We start from the raw sequence: 20757 nt of genomic DNA, 5'->3' as shown, positions 1-20757 counted from the left end.
ACCTTAATTGAGGAAACCATGATGGAGGGGTGAGACAATGCGAGAGATAAACAATGCTTTTCTAGTTTTTAAGGCCAGAAGGAACCATATTACTCCTACAACCTACCGACAAATTATACATAGCAGATCAAGAAATATATGTCTAGGTAAGGTTTATCTGAGAACAATTGATCTTTGCCCAAGATTTATCTACATGACACACAGTAATTAAAAATACCAGACTGGTGGAACCAACCTTCTTGGATGTTTAGCAGACATACTTTGAGGCCTATAATAATTTGGTCAAAGGTACATAAAGGACACTTTTTGCTCCTTGCCCTCCTAGGTCAACAAGTTCCTGGGGACTATGAACATCTCTCAATATGTCCCATAATGGTGGTGGGTCACCTGTCCTCTTGATCAAGGAGGCCAAGGCGACCTTACCAGATGGACTTGAACCAGTGTCCACTCTATAAAGAGGAGGGTCAACACATAGGAATCATTTCCTCCATGCTTCCAAGTGAAGCCAACCATGGTTGAGCAGGACCTTTGACTTATCTTCCCATAGGCGGAACTGGTAAAAGAAAGGAGCCAGGGGCTCCTCCAAAGCCCATGTGACCTCTGAGGAACATATCCTCAAACAACCTTGAGAGTAAAAATAAATCGGTTTTATCTGGGCCAACTTTATGGCCTTAAACACCCAAAAGGAAAGTGTAAACAAAGATTAAAGGGGCCAATATAATTTCATAAGAGTCCATATGTATAGCTAAAGGCTACATAACAAGCAACAATACCAGACAGGTGATACCTTCTTTTGAGTTGTTGGCCAGGATGGCCAAAGGGATTCCCAGATAGTAATCCAGCAAAGAACTCAGAAAATGAACAGCAGACCCTAATCTTATCTAAAGAAATATTGACAACTGATTGCTGCTAGATGAGGAACAGCTGACCCTCCTAAAACAAAGACCTCTAGATAGGCTGAGTAGATTCACCAGAAGGGCAAGTAGTGGGGAATGGCTGGGGTGCTGACAACACAGCAGACAGTAGCAGGGATATCAGAGTATAAGGGATCTAGTGGGGGGAGCGAGGGTATGGGAGGGTGCTATCTGGGAAGTGGGTTTAAAAATAAATAAATTTTTAAAAAATTTTAAAAAGTAATAATGATAATTCTTCAAAGCATAAAAATTTGCTCCTTAATAATTGGTAGATGTGAAAAACATTACCACTGAAATCTACCTGATGACTTTATATCCATGCTCAGATGCCAAGGACCTCAGAAAGTAACCGACTGTGACTAGTATTAATCAGATATATAGAGGTTAGAAATGCATGTGGATCTTAGTGTCAATTGTATTGAAAATGAATTTTTCTGTATGAAACTTTATATTTTAATAGTGAAATGGAGATCTTTTTTAAATTTTAAAACCTCATTTAATTTTATGTCTTATGGGGTTTATACTGAGTACAATATTGTATAACTGTAATAATTCAACTGTAAACCTAAGAATTTACAGCCAATTTTGAAAGAGATGCATCCTAGCTCTGGAAATTGTTATTGAATGTGTCAGTGCTGTGTAGTGAAATGCTTCTTCTGATTGTGTGGTTATTAAATAAATAAAAAAAGAAAAAATAATAAATTAAAAAAATTTTTAAGTTAAAAGGAAATGATCAACTCATGGGAAAACAATGTTTTCTATAAAAAGAACTTAAGAAACTAAACACTCTTTTTTTTACTTTTTTAGTGATTTTATTTACTTACTTTTTAATTTTATGTGTGGGTGTTAATATAGTAGTACAGAGATGAGAAAGCTTAAGAACAGAAGTGTTGAATAAATTGTCAAGGTTACATACCTAGAAATGCTCAGAGCTAGATTTGAAAGGCAACAGCTCTGATTTTGTGGTGTACCCCAGCTTGGAAGCAGCCTGTCTCTTCATAGAAATCAATCAATGGTTTCTTTTGGTCCAAGCTGAGAAGTAGATCAGAAACTAGCATCATTTGATAAGGGGAATCATACATTAAGATGATTTTTCACCATAGGGATGAGGATGGAGTGTCTTTGTAAGTTGTCTAAATTTGTAAAACAAGATTCTAGAATTGATAGAAACAAAATTTTAGACCTGTAGGTTTTCCCATGGCACTATCTCTATCTGCATACTTGAAGCATAAACAGTCCTTCTCAGGAACATAATACTCATTCTGGTGACTAAGAGTGAGCCAGGACTGTCAGGCAAAATCAGATGCATATATGCGTTTCCTTGGTTTAGTCATAGAGGCAACTACAAATCCTCAGGTGCCCCTTCTATGTGGTCAATTTCTCATCCAGGAAGAACTTCTGTGTTAGGTGTGTGATAATTACCCACAAAAATTCTTTTCCTTATGCGAGCATTAAAAACTAATAGAAATACAAAGCCACTAGTCTTATTTTACCATAGATATTGTCATACCTTCAGGAATTGAAGGATTACATGAATGTGTCATATCCAGACACAAGAAGTAAAGTCTGGATGAATGAATGAAGAATATTACAAACCAATAATGGCCTAAACCAAAGAGTGAATTTCAGTCAACCACATATTTAAATCCAGGTGATCTCAAGTGTGTGAGTGAGTTTCAGGTGGATAAGAGTGAAAATGATATTTAGAGGTTAGTATGAGAAAACACTGAGACATCTCCCTAGAAGACGGGCATTAGATTCATTTTCCCCAGGTATGTTCAGCCTTGCATTTTCCAGTGGCAAGCTCAGCTGGGAATGGTGGATACGATGATCAGCAGCTACCACTGAAGCTCTTTGTACAGGCTGTACCTTGATAGTACACTGCAATCCACCCTTTATAGAATGATATAGAATGACCAGTTGTAGAATGGGCATGACACCTAGAATTGCACGGATGTTACAAAGGAGGGTAAGCCAATGGTCTAGAAACAAACTAAACGTAAGTTTTGCTTCTGGGGAAAAAAAAAAACACAAAAATCTTACATGGTGACAAAGCAAACAGCAAACAATACTTATATTGCAGCATCCAAAGGGCATTCAACATGTTTTCACTTAATACTGTTAGGCATTTATTCAAGAAGAGATTGTTCAAATCAGAGCTTGTTCAAGACACTGGAATTTTGAGTTCAAAAATTCATAGAAGTCTGGTTTATTTCTTAGTGTTTCCAATTACTTATGAGGTATTGAGTTTTTTAAAGTGCCACACAAGTTCAACGATTTATTTAAATTTAGACATATTTTGTACATTTGTATGTTGCTGAAATATTTGTCAACAAAACTGTAACCTTCAAATCACTCTAGACTTCACTGTATCTTTTAATCTACTTGCTTCTTTTTCTTTTATATAGATACGTCAGTATATAACAATAGAAACCATATTAATTGAATTTGTATTTTATATGTAATGAGAGAGACCAAATGATAAAAAGCTAGGTTAAACATATATATAACTGATAATATATTAGTATACACTAATACATACAAACTTATGTGATTATAAACATATAAGTGGCTTCATCTAATTGCAGTGCATATGTATTTGTATATAAGATTAGTAGCCATTTCTTGCTTTTCCTAAAAATGGGATCTTTTTGTGAATTACTGTCTTAATACTACAGAGACAGTGAGGCTTTTTTAGCCTTGCTCGCTTCTCTATTTAAATACCTATCATGCCCTAAGCACTGTCCTAGGAACTGAGTTAAACATGACAGAGACTGTCCCTGCTCCCACGGAGATTACAGTGAAGTTGTAATAGATAGGCACTAAACACTTATATGTTGGTAATATAAGCTCTATATCCTTGGGAAGAAAATGTTGCTAAAGAAAACTGCAAAGTGCTATGAAAGAATGAAAAGGAGTCCTAATCCAGTAGGGGAGGGGTCAGAGAGAGCAAGGATGGAAGTCTGCCAGATGGAAGATAGGGGAGGTGTTAATGGCTGGAGGCTTATCTGTAGACAAGGGAGAAGAAATAAGACAGGTTAACCAACACCTACCATAATCCAGGTTGTTGAATTGAGGAAACTAGCTGATAGCCTGAGTTAGGACAACTTATTCACTCAGTCAGTCTGTGCCACACATTGGGGATACAGGGATATGGTTGATGTTTCAGGAGAATTCTTTGCAGATTAGGATGAAGAAACTCATCCTAATAGTAAAGCAATATTTATTGTAACTCAGTTATTTAGCATCCAGAAGATCCTATGTAAGCATCGAAATGGAAACCACAAGCTGGGCTGGGGAACGGCAAGGAAAACTTCATTAAGGAGATATAACTTGAGCCAAATTCTGAAGGATGAATAATTCTCCTCCTGTAGACAACAAATGGGCCAGTTCCTTTCAGGTAGAACTGTACCAAATGTAAAGGCACAGACCAGAGCAAACCTGGCTAGAGAACCAAATGCCTACTGCACAGAGTATGAGGGAAACATGGCACTCAAGAAGAAAACAGCAGTGAGACGAGACAGAGCTTCACTAGCTATGCCTCAGCAACTTTCATTTCATGTTTAGGAAATAGGGAGTGTGTTAATCAGCTTTGTGTCGCTGTAACAATTATCTTCTATGGTCAACTTTAAAACAGGGAAAGTTTATTTTGACTCACAGTTTTAAAGGTTTGAGGTTTCAGTTCATGACCAATTGGTCCTGTTGTTTCGGGTCTGTGGCAACACAACATATCTCACAGGAATGCGTGGTGGGCAAAGCCTTTTCACCTTATGGGTAGATGTGGGGGAATGAGGAAGATGATAGGCTGGTGCCCTAAATCCCCTGGAAGGCATGTCCCTGATGACCTAAATCTTACCACTAGGCTCTACCTCCTAGGGGGGTCCAGAACCTCTCAACAGCACCAAGCTAGGACTTAGCTATTAACACATGGGCTTCTGGAGGTTATTTGAAAGCCAAACTATCACAGAGAACTGGACAAGTATTTAAGGTGGGGAAGTCTCAGCATATATGTGTTTTCTAAGGAACCTAGGGGCTACTGAGATCCTGAAGGAGTAGCTGGAAAGGGAGTAAACTTACAGAAAGGTTAAAATGATGCAAGAGATTAGAAAACCAGGCATTTCCTCAAGCCAAAGAGCTTACAGAGTTAACTTTGTGAACAATGTCGAATTAAGATAATAAAAATTCACTGTCACTGAAACAGTATGTGCAGAAACAGTATGAGTGAGGTTTAGAAATATTTTATTTTTTCTCAAAAATAAGTAACATAAACAGATGAGACACATTAGAAAAGTACACTTTAAAAATAATGGATGCAATGCACAAATGCGTTTCCTTATAACAAAATGGTCAAATTCTTAAAGACACTGAGACATCTAAACATCTCAGTAATGCTGTATTCATTTTCAGACATACTAAATGTTTTCAAAACATTAAGAGTATAGATCTTTAAGATTTCTCTTATTTTAGAAAAAAATTAAAGTGTTTTTTATGAAAACTACAAGTCAGGAATTTACCTGTTTCTTTTCTTCATCTATCTAAAACATGTACTTGAAGAATACAACTAATAAAATAGTTAATAAATAGCATATAATTAAAGTTTGATGAGTAAGTCATGACATTATGCCATACCTTAAGAAGACATCAAATGTCTAAAATTATAGAAAAAGAATACATTTAGTCCTTCTAGAACTTACACATTTAGAAATTCTAAACAAGGAATATATATTCTACACAGGTTTCTGTAATGATATACCAGTTTTCTAATATAATATAATGTACATGCCACACCAGAGACAGGAGTAAGGGAGTTCCCTAACACATTATCTTTAAAAACACAGTAAAATATTTCCTATTTCATTAGAAGAGGGAGAATAATTGTATTCCTCCCTCAACAGTATTCTAAGAACACCATTGATCTGTTAAATCCACAGCCTTTGGATGAGCACTATAAGGGGTGTGTGTGTGTGTGTGTGTGTGTGTGTGTGTGTGTATTCCCTAGTTACAGTGCAGTAGTTACCTTCAGTTCAAGACATTTTGGATGGTTAACTACCAATGGTTCTTGACTCACAATCTAGTTAAATACTAATTTTTCCAATAGTGTAACAGATAATAGAAAAGGATAGAAATGTTATTCTAAATAGTTCCAAGCTGAGCAAAAAAGCTTTAGGGAGAAAGGTTTCCCCCATCCTCTTCAAAGTAGGGGCTCTCCAAAGAAAATTACTGAGGTAAACAAATCAGCCTTTCTTGTCTTCAGGGGCGGGAGTCATCCTCAGAAAATTGCTCTGTTGAATATTGGGTGATTTTCCCAATGCATGTTCATTTCTCTTAATTAGTTTTCTTATTTCTACTGTTGAGAAAAGAATTATATCAGCAACCAAAGTTGAGCACTCCAACCCAAAATACACACACACACACACACACACACACACACACACACACACACATACACACAGAGTCTGTAATAAAGATTTTCCCCCAGAACACTGCAGAACAACTTTCCCGTCTTATTCTAAGCACGGTTTGGAATGTGGTGCCCAAATCCCATATCATGTACGGAAAGTAAGGACCGTGCATCTTAAAGAACAAAGTGACAAGTACCTGTCCAACATTTTCTTTATGATTTTCTTGATCAAAGGGGCGTCTGGATCAAGACAGACCTCCTTTCCATTCTTCAGTGAAGCTCTACAGAGAGAAAAAAAAGAGGATACAGGCATGAGCCACAGTGACTGAACACCCGGGATGGAGGACTCCCCTCTTGCCAAGGTCAACATGCACCCGCAATTTCAGGAGAACTCACATCACTTGCACATTGGGACACTGTTGCCCTCTGGCTATCACCTCCAGATTAGTGATCATTGTGGGAGAAACTTTTGGAGTTATGGTCATGCAAATGCAACGCAGCTCTCTGACCACTGACACATCTGAATCAGCTGTGGAGGAGACAAGGTTGGAAGAGGGTTCTGGGAGAGCCCTTTCCCGCTCCAGGGATACAGCCCTGGTGCAGATGGTGCGCTCTGTCCCGCCAGGGTGCGTCCCAGGGTGTGCTGAGTTCTCACCGTCCAGCGTCTGCGGCGTCAGCAGCAACAGAAACGCGAGCAGCACAAGTAGCGAGCTGGACCGGCCAGGGATGCAGGCGGAGAGGCGGGGTAGGAGGCTCATCGTGGACAAAATCCTGGACCAGGGAGCTCGGGTTCAGGAGAAGCTGGAGGAAGTGTGGAGATTCGAGGTTCCAGAGCACTGTGACTTTCTCAAGCCCTCTGCACGCCTTTTATCTGCATTTGTCTCTTCCTCCGGGCAGGAAACTCAAGCTTGCCGATGCTCGGGAAATTCCCTGAACTTGGGGTAGGTGTTGGGGGAGGGGGTGCTAGGCAGAGGAATTGGGGAGGAAGGTTGCTGGGAGGAGCCGCCCTGCGCCAGAGGAGATGAGGATGTTGTAGCCACGCCTCCCGGTGATGGAGAGAGCTGCTGCCAGACACCAGGAGCCATGCCTTTAGGGGCCTAGACCTTGGGTCAGTAAAGGCTAGCTAAGCAGCTTTTGCGGCAAGCACAGACCTCTGCAGATACTCTTCCTCTGCAAATAGAAAGGAAGCCTGCAACCAACGTCGTGAGGTTTGACTTGAGAAATCTTCGGTAACTCTTTAGCTGCTATTATTACTGGAAATACTATTAGTATTGAAGAAATGCAATCCGTGATTAGAACTGCACTAAATTTAAAGTCCTTTCCCCCTCCTTGCACACAGGTCATTGTAAGAGTCCTAGCATTACTAAATGATTCTTTGGAATTCCACCAACTTGAGAATCCAAGAAAATACGATGAAAGTGTCTTGCCTTCCACTTGAAATCAGAGGCAGAAATGGCCTTCAAAATTAAAGCTGTTAGCTGTAAGTCCTATGCTTGTAGTTCAGTGAGTGTGTGTTTCTACTTGGTGTGACAAACTAAATCCTCCAAAATCACCCTGGAAGATGATAGATACCCCCCTTCTGCCAGTTACCTATGCTATTTACTTAGGAGCAGTTTGGGTCTTCATGTGAGCAAGGTAAAATAGGGTAATTACAGACAGAAACAACATGAGGGTCCCCTGACGCCCACTGCTGTGACTCCTCAGTCAGCTGCGCAGCTGATACAATTCAGAGAAGTTAAAGGAAGCTGATGCAACTGAGAGGCCCATCTGCAAGTTTGCTGTAAGTAAGGGTTTGGATCAACTTCCCAGCAAGAAAGACTATTGACTCCTACCAAGCAACATCATGGAATAGGGAGGAAGACTTTCCCCACAGGCTTCTGGAAATCTTCCAGATGCATTACCCAAGGTGCAGAAGGCTGTGCTAGAGGCCCAGAGCCAGCTACCCCATGAAAGTGAAAGGTGAGATGGCTTCCAGAAACTAAAGCTTTAATGATCAGGTCTGCAGGCTGTGGCAGTCATGACAGTCACACTAGGTGGCACAGAGGTTTCTTTCATGGAGCTCTAACTAGATACACCTCTACATAGTTCTTAAGACCTTTGACCTCATGGTAGGCCAGTAGAGTCAGTCGTAAATGTGATAGCTCTAAGAAAATAGTTATGAAAGGGAACTCTTTTTCTTGTCCCCTGTCATCCTGGGGAACTTCTTTAACTGGCCCATTCATCTTTCTTAGAATAATATCACTTCCATTGCTGAACAGGAAGGAGGTGTCTTAGACCTTTTGAACTTATATTCAAAAGGAAACTTAAGTCTGGCTGGGATGTTTGGTGATCACATTGAGAGAAGCTAAATGGGAGGTTCTGAGTCCTGCAGTTTCCTCGATACCATCAGCATCATGCCTGACTCAGCTAATGTAGTCCTTCATCCTTCTTGTGAGTGGTAATCTGTAGAAAACAGCCATAGTCTTATTAAATTGACTGTTTGGAGATTAGAATGTATAGAGACAAAGGACAAGTCTCATTTCAAAATTCAAATAAATGTGGCTAAAAACACTGAGCAATTAAATTCAACTTAACCACAGAAGAGAAACTACATTATACTAAGATTTTGTAAGAAAAAAATTGACACAGGCGTAAAGCGTGTGTGTGCATGTGCATGCATGCACTCACACCTATGTTAGTTCCAAAGAGCTATTTTAAATATAATAAAACATACAAATCAGTTTTGCACCAAATGATAAGATTGGATAAAAGCCACAACAGGAGAGTGTCAGTTCCCCTTAAAGCTATTATGGAAGTTCTTTCTTCACCTGATTTGCACTCTGGATCCATTTGCCATGTATTATTTACAGAGCAGAGGGAGAAAAAAAAATGTCTCTAGCTTGCAAGCAGATAGTAGAAAGTCACCTCTACAAATAGACTGCTGGGTTGCCCAACCTGATCAGGAAGACATATGTAACCTAACCTGGATTTGTATTGAAATTGTTCTGGCCCACTGCCATGCTTGGCTTCTGCCTAAGCATGCCTGGTAGTGGCTTTCTACAAAGACAAGTAGGAATATGGATGGTCCGAAGAGTCCTTGAGTCCAAGAATGACAGCACTAACCATCAGGGAAGACTGTGTTTTAAAGGCAGTTGCTTCTATGTTTGAGAATGACAGCATTCATATAACCATCAGTGGAGACCACATTTTAAAAGCAGTTCCTTCTATGTTGCCAATATAAGAGAAGCCAGTTATCTTAACTGCATGTGTCTGGGTGGTAGAGGAAGGCTGTGTTGTTTATTCCCAACTATAATAAGAAACTGGCAGTCACCCATATAGCCTGAACAATTTGCTATCATAATCTAATTTTAGTCATAATTCCACAGTTACTTAGTATGGATGAAACATTTGAAATAACTTGCAGCAATCACACCACTCTCATGCTCATTATTTTTTAGCCACACAGATTCTTGGAGGCAATAAAAGAGAAATTGTCTTCCCTCTTAATCAGCTATGAAAAGTAAGCCCAGAAAAAGAATTAAGTAGAAACTCCAGGATTGGAAGTTGGGCCCCCAGAGAATCTGTCACCAGAACTTTTTAATGGTTTCCAGGTTCTAAACCAATTTCTTCATAGTCTTGGGCAAGCATCCCCAGGGGCTCTCCACAATCTGGTTAACCACTTTATTGTGTTGCCCAACATCATATTTAAAACTATTTGTGCCTATGTTTGGGGGCCACAATAACATCACAGGTCCTTTTGGAAGGGACTTTGACTTCCAAGTAGTCCAACATGGAGCTTCCCTTTACTCTAAGACAAATCAAAAGTCCTTTGTGCTCTGAGAAGGCATTTTCTGGCAAAGCCATTTGAAGTATGTTCTTTCACCTTTGTCTTTGAACTCCTAATATACTCACTCAACAATACTGATTCATGAATGAGACTTTATAATCTTTCATTAATTTTTCCATTGCCTTCTTCAAGTCCGCTGCATATTCTGAAATCAAGGTTAGTGTTCTATATTTCTTCAATAACCTGCAGTAAATTCCAAGTTCAGTAAGAGTGTGGTCTCTGAACATTTGATGATATGTACTGAAAGTTGTTTTTTATTTTACAGTGTTCTGTTCCTAAACCATAGGCATTAAAGTTAAGGAAAAAGTATAGAACAGTTACATGTCCTCAACCACTCTATTTTTAGAACTCTACTATTTTTGATTGCTTACTGCCATTTTGGAAATTATTTCTTGCTTATTCCTAAAGAAAATTCAAATGATATTTTCGTTCTTTGGAATCTATGCTATTCAACCCAAACTATTCAGAGCCCAGAAAGAGATTTATTATTGAAATAAAGAAAATTATACAACTAAAATATGGACCAAATTACATATTTTCTGTGACCTTGAGATTGTTGGAGATCAACAAGAAAGGGAAAAATCTAATTAATCTTTGTTCTTTTTTTTGAGACAGGGTCTCCCTGTAGCCCCAGCTGTCCTGGAACTCACTATGTAGACCAGGCTGGCCTTGAACTCACAGAGATCCGCCTGCCTCTGCCTCCTGAGTGCTGGGATTAAAGGCGTGTGCCACCATGCCCAGCTGTTCTAGCATTGTGCTCAAGGTTAATAGTCTGGCGGTGCTACCCTAAAACGATTTCTCCCAATAGATCAGAATGACCCTTAATTATTTGGCTGAGGATATAATAGCTTTTCAAATAGTTTTCTAAATTTCTATTTTCCTTTATGTTCATGACTATATTATGTTTAAGAAATGGTATAGGTATAGTAATTAAGGAGGTTGACATGTCAGCATAAAGAAGAAAATAAGAGGTTGTGGAAGAGTCATTTCTCCATATACAGAGAGGGAAAAGACAGCAGCTCTTGGGTTAACTCTGTAATGTCAGTCAGTCCGTTCCCTCCATATTGGGCTTGGCCACCCAGTAAAGAGGCATTACCATTTAGGGAATAAATTGGCTTCAAAATTCCTCCACCACTATGGTCAAGAATGTGATCTTTCTTTTTCTTTTGGTCCATTATCCTTCATTTTTCCCCTTGCTTCCCATTTCAGATGAAATCTACTTGAGAAAGGTGTAAATCAGTGAACCTTGACTGGGCTCCCATTGACTGTAGCTGGGCAGAGCCATGCAACAACTTCTGGGTGGTTGGGGTCACTAGTGTGCTGTATCCTTTGTGCAGTTGTCCAAGATTATATCTTTTTGATGGACAATAACAGACGATTATAAGGAAAAAAGATGAGGATTAAAGTTTCAAATGTTTTTAAAAGCCTCAGGCTTCTCAAAATAGAATGTATTGCTTTCTTCAGAAATCTGGTCTAGACTAAACAAAAAATACAAATAGGAAGCAAATCTCTTTAGTGATAGCTATTTCAACTACTTTTAAGAGCTGGTGAGATGACTCAGTTGTTAAGAGCACTTGCTTCTCTTGGAGAAGACCCAAGTTCAATTCCTAGCACCATGTAAGGCTGCTCACAATTGCCTGTAATTCTAGCTCTGGGGGATCTGACATCCTCTTCTGGCATCCAAGGGTAATTGTATGCACTTGGTGCTCATACATATATTCAGGCCCCTACACATAGACATAAAATAATTTTATAAAGTAAAATGAGTGTTAACTAATTTTGAGGAAGCATTTATGTAATACTATAAATGAATTTTATAAGGAAGTTAGACTTGTAACACTCTGCTCTGTACTGGAAGTTTCCTGGTTGTTTGTGATCGCTGCTATCACTTCTCAGCCTTTTAGCTAAGAACAAAGGTAGTATCTGACCACCACTACCCTCACACCCGTGTTTTTCTTTTCCTTTTTGGAAGAACATTCAGCTCTTCATAACCTCACTTTATAGATCAGAATATCTCTCATTTACTACATACTAAAATTTCATAATTGCTGCTCTAACAGGCAGAATGAGATGCATTATATATGCATGATTTATATGCTTCCTTGACTTAAGTCTGCTTTCCTTACCATTGCTTGAAAAAAATAGCAAAGACCTGGTATTTGATAAACATTCCAGGCAATGGATGCATGGGAGTTAAACATGTGTGGATGATTCATTACCACTAGTCTCTTGTTAAACCAGCTTATGAATTCCTAGTGAATAACTATTCATGCACATTTAAATATCATTTTACAAGAACCAAGAATTGGGAAATTTTAAGTATGTTGCAATGCCAACGTTAAAGTCACAAAATCCTAGAAATTCTGGCTAAAGTCAAACTATGAGCCCCTTTCTAGGCACCTGGGACTTTTAGAGTGTGGTGTCCTCCAAAGAGTAAATTGATCAACTTGCTTTAATGGAATGTTTTACTTTGAGTCATTTGGCTTTCAAAAACTTCACTATTAGTAAATCAAACTATTAGTAAATCATTTCTTTGGAACACATTGTTCCTTGGGGATAGTTTTCATTTTTTGTCTAATTTAATTTGCAACCAGACCAATAAATGCTATGACAGGGGAATACATCATAGAAAAGAGAAATCTAGTAGAGATTAATGTGCTAGAATGAACATCAGGCTAGTACCTTTCTATTATAGCTCTACAAAATAGATCTTTGTAATAAAATATAACTAAAAAATAGTCAACTTTCTGTGATGATTTAAAAATAAATCATTACTCAGGGACTGGAAAGGACCCAGGTTCAATTCCAAGCACCCACATGATGGCTAACAACCCTCCGTAACTCCAGTTCAGGGGATCTGACACCTTCTTCTGTCCTCCCTGGGCATTTCACAACATGGGTACACTTACATACATGCAGGCAATACACTCATACACATTAAATAAAAATAAATAAAACAGAAAAGAAACATTACTGTAGCTGAGACTCTAGAGTAGAAAACAGATGTTTCTTCAGCCATGAATTCTTTCCTGCCTTACTAGATTCTAATCTTTCTTAGGCTACAAACTTTCTATATCCTCTCAAGAAATTTATCATTTTTTAAAATAAAAACACCAATACTAGTACTCTTCCCTATAAAATTACTGAGAGGAATAGAGTGGCCTTTAAAAAGTCTTTTGTATGTTATAATTTAAACTAAGGTAAAACTTACATAATGAAATGCACATATCTTAAGGGTACAGTGTGATGAGTTTTGAGAAATGTAAAGAATTACTCAAGACAGAACATGTTCATCTCCCAGCAACATCAGAGTTCTTTTCCAAAAATATTCTCTTCTGCAGAGGAAACCATTATTTTTCACTTTAGTACTGACCATTCTTTTTTATGGTGAGCTTCTTTCATTCAACTTAATGCATCCATGTCATTGTGAATTTAGTACTATATTTCTTTTCTTAACTGAATAGTCCCTGAATAATTTAGGGAAGTATTCAGTTATACAGGTGTGTCAAAATTTATTCATTCGTTCATCTATGGCTATCCATTTGGATGATTTCCTCTGTGGAGTTAAAAATTTGGCAATTATTGGGCTGGCGAGATGGCTCAGTGGATGAGGTGCCTGAGACCTGAAAACCTGAATTCAGTCCTTGGGACCCACATATTGGAAGGAGAAAACCGAATCCCCAAGTTGTCCTCTGACTTCCACGCACACATGCGTGTGCACACACACACACTCAAGAAATTAAAATGCAATTTTTGTTTGACTATTACAAATGAAGAGGCTATAAAATTTTTACATCATTCACATCATGCTAGTTAGTAGAGGTGATAAACAATACCATTGAAATCTGCCCAATTACTTTATAGACATACACAGGCACCGAGGATCCAAGTGCAACCGATTATGACTAGTAATAATCAGATACATACAGATTAGAGATGCAAATGCCAACATCTCAGTGTTAGTAGCAAAAACAATGAGTCTGTCTGCAAGGAACAATATATTCTAAAATGAAATGGAGGTCTTCTTTTAGAAGAAAAATTCATCCAATTTTATGTCTTACAGGGCTTATACTGAGTTCAATAATATATATTAATTCAACTGTGAACCTAGAAACTTGCACCCACGATGTAGTGTTGCTCTGGAGTGTGTTACTGAATATGTTAAAGCTGTAGTGAAAAGCTTCTAATCATGTAGTTATTAAAAAAATTTTAAAGTATAATGATTAAAAAATATAATTCTTCAAAACATAAAAATTTGTTAATCTGATATATAGAGATTAGAAACACATGTACAAACATCTTAATGTCAATTGCATTAAAAAAGATGTTTTCTGCATGAAACTCTGTATTTTAATAATGAAATGGAGATCTTTTTAAAGGTTAAAACCTCATTTAATGTCATGTCTTATAGGGTTTATACTGAGTACAACATTGTATAACTGTAATAATTCTACTGTAAACCTAAAAATGTACAGCCAATTTTGTAAGAAATGCTTTCTAGCTTAGAAAATTGTTATTGAATATGTCAATGCTGATGTCATGAAATGCTTCTTCTAAGTATGTGGTTATTAAATAAATAATTTTTAAAAAAATTATCACATAAATCTTTGTGGTGCAGAAAACATCAGTATAAAATCATCATCTGTCTTCCCTGTGAGATGTGGCACATATTTTTTCAAATCTTTGAAGCTGAATGGGCTCTGTGACTGATTTGGACCAATATAATTTTTCAGGAATGTTGCTGTATAATCTGAGAGAGAAGATTTGCAACTTACATCTATGTGTTTTAGGAAAATTCAATTTGTATGTATGTGTTTTAGAAAAATTCGTCTTGGACCCCACCTACTATGCCCATAAGAAGCTCAGACAATGTGCGAGACCACACAGGGAGACCTGATAGCTCTAGTTGAGCTTCCAGCTGAAGCCAGCCCTGATTATTAGCCCTGTAAGTAACCATCTCCTACGCTCTAGTGAGGTCCAGTTTATATGATGATAACAAAGCAATGCAAAGCAGAAGAGTCATTCAGCTGAGTCCTCCTCAGTCAGCCCCGATCAACAGCACTGTAATAGAACTACAGTAAGAAAGCATGATTGTTCTAAGCCACTGTTCAGAGATCGATTTTTACCCAGGATATTTTCATTTTTCTTTGACAAGTATATTTGAGTAATACTACTAAATCATAGTGCATGAATATATTAATGTTAGCAAACCTCAACTTGTTTTTAAAATTATTTAATTATTCCTTACTTCCACGAAGAAGAATGTTCTGGTCACTCTAAGTCTTTGTTATTACTCTTTTTAAAAATTTTTAGCTACTGATAGACAATTAGTGGTAATTCCCTGGCTTTCAGTCATTGTTCAGGTTTGCTGTGGACTTTGAACAGCTTTTCATGTGCTTGTTTGTTATGTTTAAATTTTGTGTGTGTGAAGCATATTTATAATCTTTTGTCTATTTTATTATGTTTTTGTCATTTTAACATTCATTTCTTTGTATTTTATGATTACAAGTTTTTGATTGATAAATATCTGGATTGTGCCTCTTTATCTCAGTGTACAGACTGAATGTATATTTCATTCTCTGTATTTTTTTTTCAGTGTTCAGCCTAGAGAGTCTAATTTGTGTCCCCAAATGTCCTTCAGCAACTGGAGCCTGGTTAGCCTACCAAAAATTACACCTGTGAAAGAGACTGATTCTCCTTCTCCTAGCAGCTTGTTGCTTCCAGTAGTACGTCAGGTCGGGTTGGGGTTTCTTCCCCACTTCCCCACATCTGGTTGCTGAGTTTTATACTGCCCAGTAAAAAGGAGCCTGAGATATTCACAGTCTTTCCTTGCAGTGCACTGGGCTCATCTCCTTACAGATTGAAAAACCCTGCATGACAGTCTCAGAAAGCCAAAGTACCAGGAACCTAAGAATGTTATTATTCCTTCAACTCCATAAACCTATTTATGTGTGCTTGCCTTTAAGAACTAGCACAAAGCCTCTGTGAGTTATAGGCCTGGATAATATTTTAGCAGTGGAAGGGAACCCTTTTCACCCAAATTAGAAGGGAACCCTTTTGTCAGAGGGAAAGCAAACACTTAGGAAGCCAGTGAACATGGAAGAACTCAGCCACTCTCTAATTGGATTTAAGGTCTGCTTCATAGCATGGCACCAGTACCTGACACTGGTATCAGGCCTAGGAATCTGAGGCTAGACCGGTCACAGGCCATAAGGGAGGGCCTAATACTAGTTTTCTGGTAAGTAGATATCCTATTAGACTGACTTCTAATTATTTATTGTTCTACCCATAGATTAATACATCTCTCAACTCTCAGGAGAGAAGCGTCCTCATGCAACAGATGGTGATTAACACAGATAACTGGCCAATGTGCAGAGAATAAGATGCTGCAGAGTGCTTATCCTTGAAGAGGACGCCTGTATCAAAGCTCTGCCTCCTAGGCTCAGGGATCATCACAGAAGAGGGAACAGAAAGATTGTACAAGCCAAAGGTGGTGGATGACCACAAGAAAACAGTTTTCCAGACAGCTGGTCAGTTACTCATATGAACTCATAGCATGCACAAGTCCCCATGATTTTATATATTTAAATTTTTTTCTATGTAAAGGATTATTTTCTTATATTCAAATGAAGATATTTATACATTGTCCTTCCTTGTATTTATTTTATTTATTTCTGCCTTAATATACTTACAATAATTTATAGCATTATGTAGGGTTTAAATAGTGAAGTAGAAATAGTTCTCATTAGAGTTGGTAAAATTATATGATAATGCTATTAAGTCATCTGTATATTAACTGATATTTTTCTTCTTCTGTTAATTATTGAGCAATGTTAAAATCTCTAACTGTGATTAAAGTTAAACCTATTTCCAGTTTTGTTTTAAGTGATTAAACCTCAATTAATGGGCATATTTAGGATTTTTTCATAACTCGATCCTTCATCATTATGAAATGTCCTTCACTGTCTCTGAAAAGCCTCCTTTCCTGCAGTTTGCTTTGTCTGGTATTTATAAGGTCGCTCCAGCCTTCCTAAGATTACTTGATACAAAGTAAGTGGATTTTTCCCCATCCTTCCACTTTCAATTTACAGGTGCCTTCACATTGAAAGTGCACTTAATATCGTCAACATACAGGTATGTTTTGTTCATCTGTTGTAACAATCTGTCTTTTTATTAAATTTTAGTTGCTGTATATGTATTGTTAATACATATTAATATGGTTAGTGGTAAGTTGTCACATTACTTTTGGATTTCTAATTATACCTTCTGTGTTTCGTATCTGTGTTAAACTTCCTATGCTTATTCGGTGAATTCTTCACTTCTAACATTGGATTTCTCAGCTCAAGATTTTTTATGATTCTTAACATCATATAACTATTTACATATCATATTAAATTATGATTATAGTGTACATTCTTGAACATGTTTACAGAAGTTACTTTAAAATCATTTTCTGTGAATCTTAACATTTTATTTAATGTGTCACATTTTAATGATTATATGTAAAGGTGATATTAATTTCTGTTATGAAAGGTGCTGACTTTAGTTCTGAGCCATGAGCATGAACATTCCTAGTATTGTATGAAGTCAGATAAACTGCGCTGCCTGCAGTCACAGAGAGGCCCATCTCCTCTAAACCTCACAGTCCCACACTTAGGCCTGTGCAGGCCAGCCTCCAACATGAATTGCATTGATCCTCTAAGAGTAGTGCCATGGGTTCATGAACACAATTTCATTATTTTGGATTCTTTGGAAGATATAGTTAAGCAATAAATCTATTTCCTCCCCCACCACTAACCTCCTGCCTGTTTCTAGAAAGAAAAAAAAAAACCTTCCAGCACTCAGTTCTGGAAAATGTCTCCTGTCCTTGCACAAAAATTCTAGCTTGAATGATTTTGTCAGTAAGAAATTAAATTTTCATTATATGTATGAGTAGGTTTCTTTCCTTTCTCTTCACAAATGATATGCAATACCATATCACTACAAAGAGTGGAGAAATTATTCAATAGTTTATTGATTTAATACCTGTTTCTTGAATTTTTATCAAAATGGCTTTTTTAATTTTTTGAGAATTTCGTACATGAATATTGTATTACACCATTTCCACCCCTCCCTCTCCTGCCTCCATCTCCTCCCATGTTCCCTGCTCCCTCTTGAATTCATGAACATTTCTTCTTTATTCTTACACACACACACACACACACACACACACACACAGCCCACTGAGTCCATTTAGTGTTGCTTGCATGTACGGGTGCTCAGAGCTGACACTTGGGATTAGATGACCTTCATAGTGCTTGTCTTTGGAGAAAGCTGATTTCTCCCTCTCTCAGCAAAGGATTCCTTGAGTTTTAAGAGTCTAAGATATAAATATTGAGTTTCTCTGGGACTATCTTACTATATTTTATTGTACACTTAACACTTTAAAAGATAACTAGTACCTAAGGTAAGGGTTGTGCCATTTATCAATTAGATATTTTCTCCCATCTTTAGTTTTATTTTTTCCCCTTTCCTTTAGTTTTTTTCCATGCATAAGCTTCTAGAATGGTTGTCCCAAAGCTATGTCTATAGGCCGCCATAACCCATAACAAAATCTAAAAATTTTTAAAAATCAATAAAGACAGTAGGAGCATCGTTAAAGGCATGAAGATTATTATGTTAGGGTTACTATGTACGTGCTGTGTACATACCAGTAGATTGCACCATGCTTGTGGCTGAGGGGGTGGGAGAGAACTCTAGTTAGTTTCTGTTCACTACTGCCAACTATATGCACAGACTTTTCTTTCCTACAACTGACTTTCTAAGGGAATTTATCTTTCTATTTTGAGGAGATTATAGATCCATGGGGCCTTGAAAGGGGTTTTCCACATGCCATACCTGGGAAGAAAGCTGGGCAAAATCTAGATGAGTAGACAGTCACAATTCTTGATGTTTAGTGAGTAGCACGCTGGATCCTTCTAGGGGTACATCATCAATAATGGAAGACAGAAAAGCTTTTAATTTCTCAGCAAAGGAAATACTGCGTTTATCTGTGTGGGGATAGATGATTTGCAGGTTTTCAGCTAAGTACCATGAGCAATACGGGAGTGACACTGTTGAACAGAATCTGCTGAGTACACTGCTGTGCAGAAGAAGGAGAGGGGAGCACATTAGCTGGTATTTCAAAATATTCTATTGCATAAGCCTATTCCTGTATTACAATGGCTGACTCTAATAATCCTTTGACTTTTTTTTCATGTTTAGAGGATATTTAACAGGATCTAACACAGTCTGAAATTTACAGCTAAAGGTTTCTGTAAATCAATCAGTCAGTCAAACCTGGACTCACACTAGTTTCACATTCCATTCTCTTAAATTATAAACAGTAAAGTGACATTGTCAAAATAAAGGTTAACTTCTGAGCTCAAAATTAATTCTGATTTCCCTGTGCCCATTTAAAAAATATTTTATTTCTTATTTTTATTTTGTGTGTATGTGTACATTGTCTGGGAGTGTGTTAGTGCGTCCGTGTCTTCCAAAGCCTGTGAAGGTCAGAAGTGGGAGTCGGATTCCCTGGAACTGGAGAAAGAAATGGTTGTTAGCCTCCATGTGGGTGCTGGGAATCAAACCCAGGTCCTCTGTAAAAGCAGCCAGTGCTCTTAACCGCTGAGCCATCTCTCCAGCCCCAGTCTGTGCCCATTGTTAATTTTCCTAGACTAACCACATTTTATCCTTTAGATGTGTTTCTGTGGACTTGTTCTACACTCTTCTTGAGTTCAGATCTTTTCACTGCATCTGGGAGAACATTCTTCACCGAGGAATTTTTCCACTTCATTTTGCTGTTCTCTTGTGTACAGTACACACTGAAGTGACTGTTAGCACCACTGCCAACCCCATTGCCTACTGTGTTGTTCTCAGTTCTGGTAAAACAGGCAAAATAGGAAGCTGTCCATTCACTGTTGCAAAGTAAGTCTGGATCTCCCAGATTGCTTATGTGGGTGCTATCTTCAACAAAGAATTCTAGAATGTTGAATGTTGAGCAGATGCATTTAAAAAAAATCATACATTCATTTTCCTTATCCTCGTATGAGAAATTATATAGAATTTTAAAATTGGTATTAATATACAAACCAAAGAAAGTAGAGGATCAACCAACAACTGCCCAGGAACTTTTGTCAAGAACCTAAAACAATATAGTGTGTTCCTCTATGTCTATAGAACTTGAGGGGCTGAACTACCTGTCTAGTTAACAGCTCTATCCTAAAATTCATATGGAAATACGAGACCCCAAATTATCTCATGAAAGATGAACAAATTGAATGAATCACACTTCTAGATTTTAAAACAAATTATAAACTACCATAGTCAAGTCTGAATAGTATTGGCATAATAATAGATATATCGACCAAGGCAATAGAATTGAGAGTCCAGAAATAAGTCCAGAAAACTATTTATGATCAAATGGTTTTCAACAAAAACACGAAGATAATTAGATGAAGGGAAGGATCACGCCTATGGTGCTGGACAAACACATAACCACATAACAGAGAGTGAATGTGAATCCCTGCTCTACATCATAAACAATATTAACTCAAACCAAGGAGCTAAATATAACTGTAAAAACTGTAAAATTCTTA

At 37.6% G+C, this 20757-nt stretch overlaps 1 protein-coding gene and 1 long non-coding RNA gene across 3 annotated transcripts; one reads left to right on the top strand and one right to left on the bottom strand.

Annotated features, from left to right (window-relative positions):
- Positions 1–5409: 5409 nt before the first annotated feature.
- Positions 5410–7241, bottom strand: LOC103742466 (alveolar macrophage chemotactic factor-like). 2 transcript variants are annotated; one of them, XM_029568548.1, is made up of 4 exons: positions 6971–7241; positions 6712–6844; positions 6513–6596; positions 5410–6258 (listed from the first exon to the last, which is right to left on the bottom strand). In XM_029568548.1, the coding sequence occupies exons 1-4, from the start codon at positions 7071–7073 to the stop codon at positions 6240–6242; spliced, it is 339 nt and encodes a 112-aa protein (XP_029424408.1). In that variant the 5' UTR covers positions 7074–7241; the 3' UTR covers positions 5410–6239. The 2 variants fall into 2 exon arrangements, with proteins under 2 accessions (XP_029424408.1, XP_029424407.1); XM_029568547.1 differs by having other exon boundaries at positions 5410–6261; positions 6971–7237.
- LOC115072113 lies at positions 7122–16704 on the top strand. The gene is made up of 3 exons (XR_003851179.1): positions 7122–7256; positions 14962–15086; positions 15738–16704. It is a non-coding gene; the product is annotated as an uncharacterized LOC115072113 (long non-coding RNA).
- Positions 16705–20757: the final 4053 nt, after the last annotated feature.

This window comes from Nannospalax galili, unplaced genomic scaffold, assembly GCF_000622305.1.
Source record: "Nannospalax galili isolate Female #2095 unplaced genomic scaffold, S.galili_v1.0 scaffold800, whole genome shotgun sequence".
Classification (NCBI taxonomy): Eukaryota; Metazoa; Chordata; class Mammalia; order Rodentia; family Spalacidae; genus Nannospalax; species Nannospalax galili.
Note: the sequence above shows the minus strand (reverse complement) of the source record. Positions and strands in the feature narration are given on the sequence as shown.

Coding starts and splice junctions, on each gene's coding strand:
- LOC103742466 (XM_029568547.1), bottom strand. CDS start 7,073: ATGAGCCTCCTACCCCGCCTCTCCGCCTGCATCCCTGGCCGGTCCAGC. Junction 6,845..6,970: donor GACGCCGCAGACGCTGGACG/GTGAGAACTCAG, acceptor TCTCCTCCACAG/CTGATTCAGATGTGTCAGTG. Junction 6,262..6,512: donor ATAAAGAAAATGTTGGACAG/GTACTTGTCACT, acceptor TTTTCTCAACAG/TAGAAATAAGAAAACTAATT.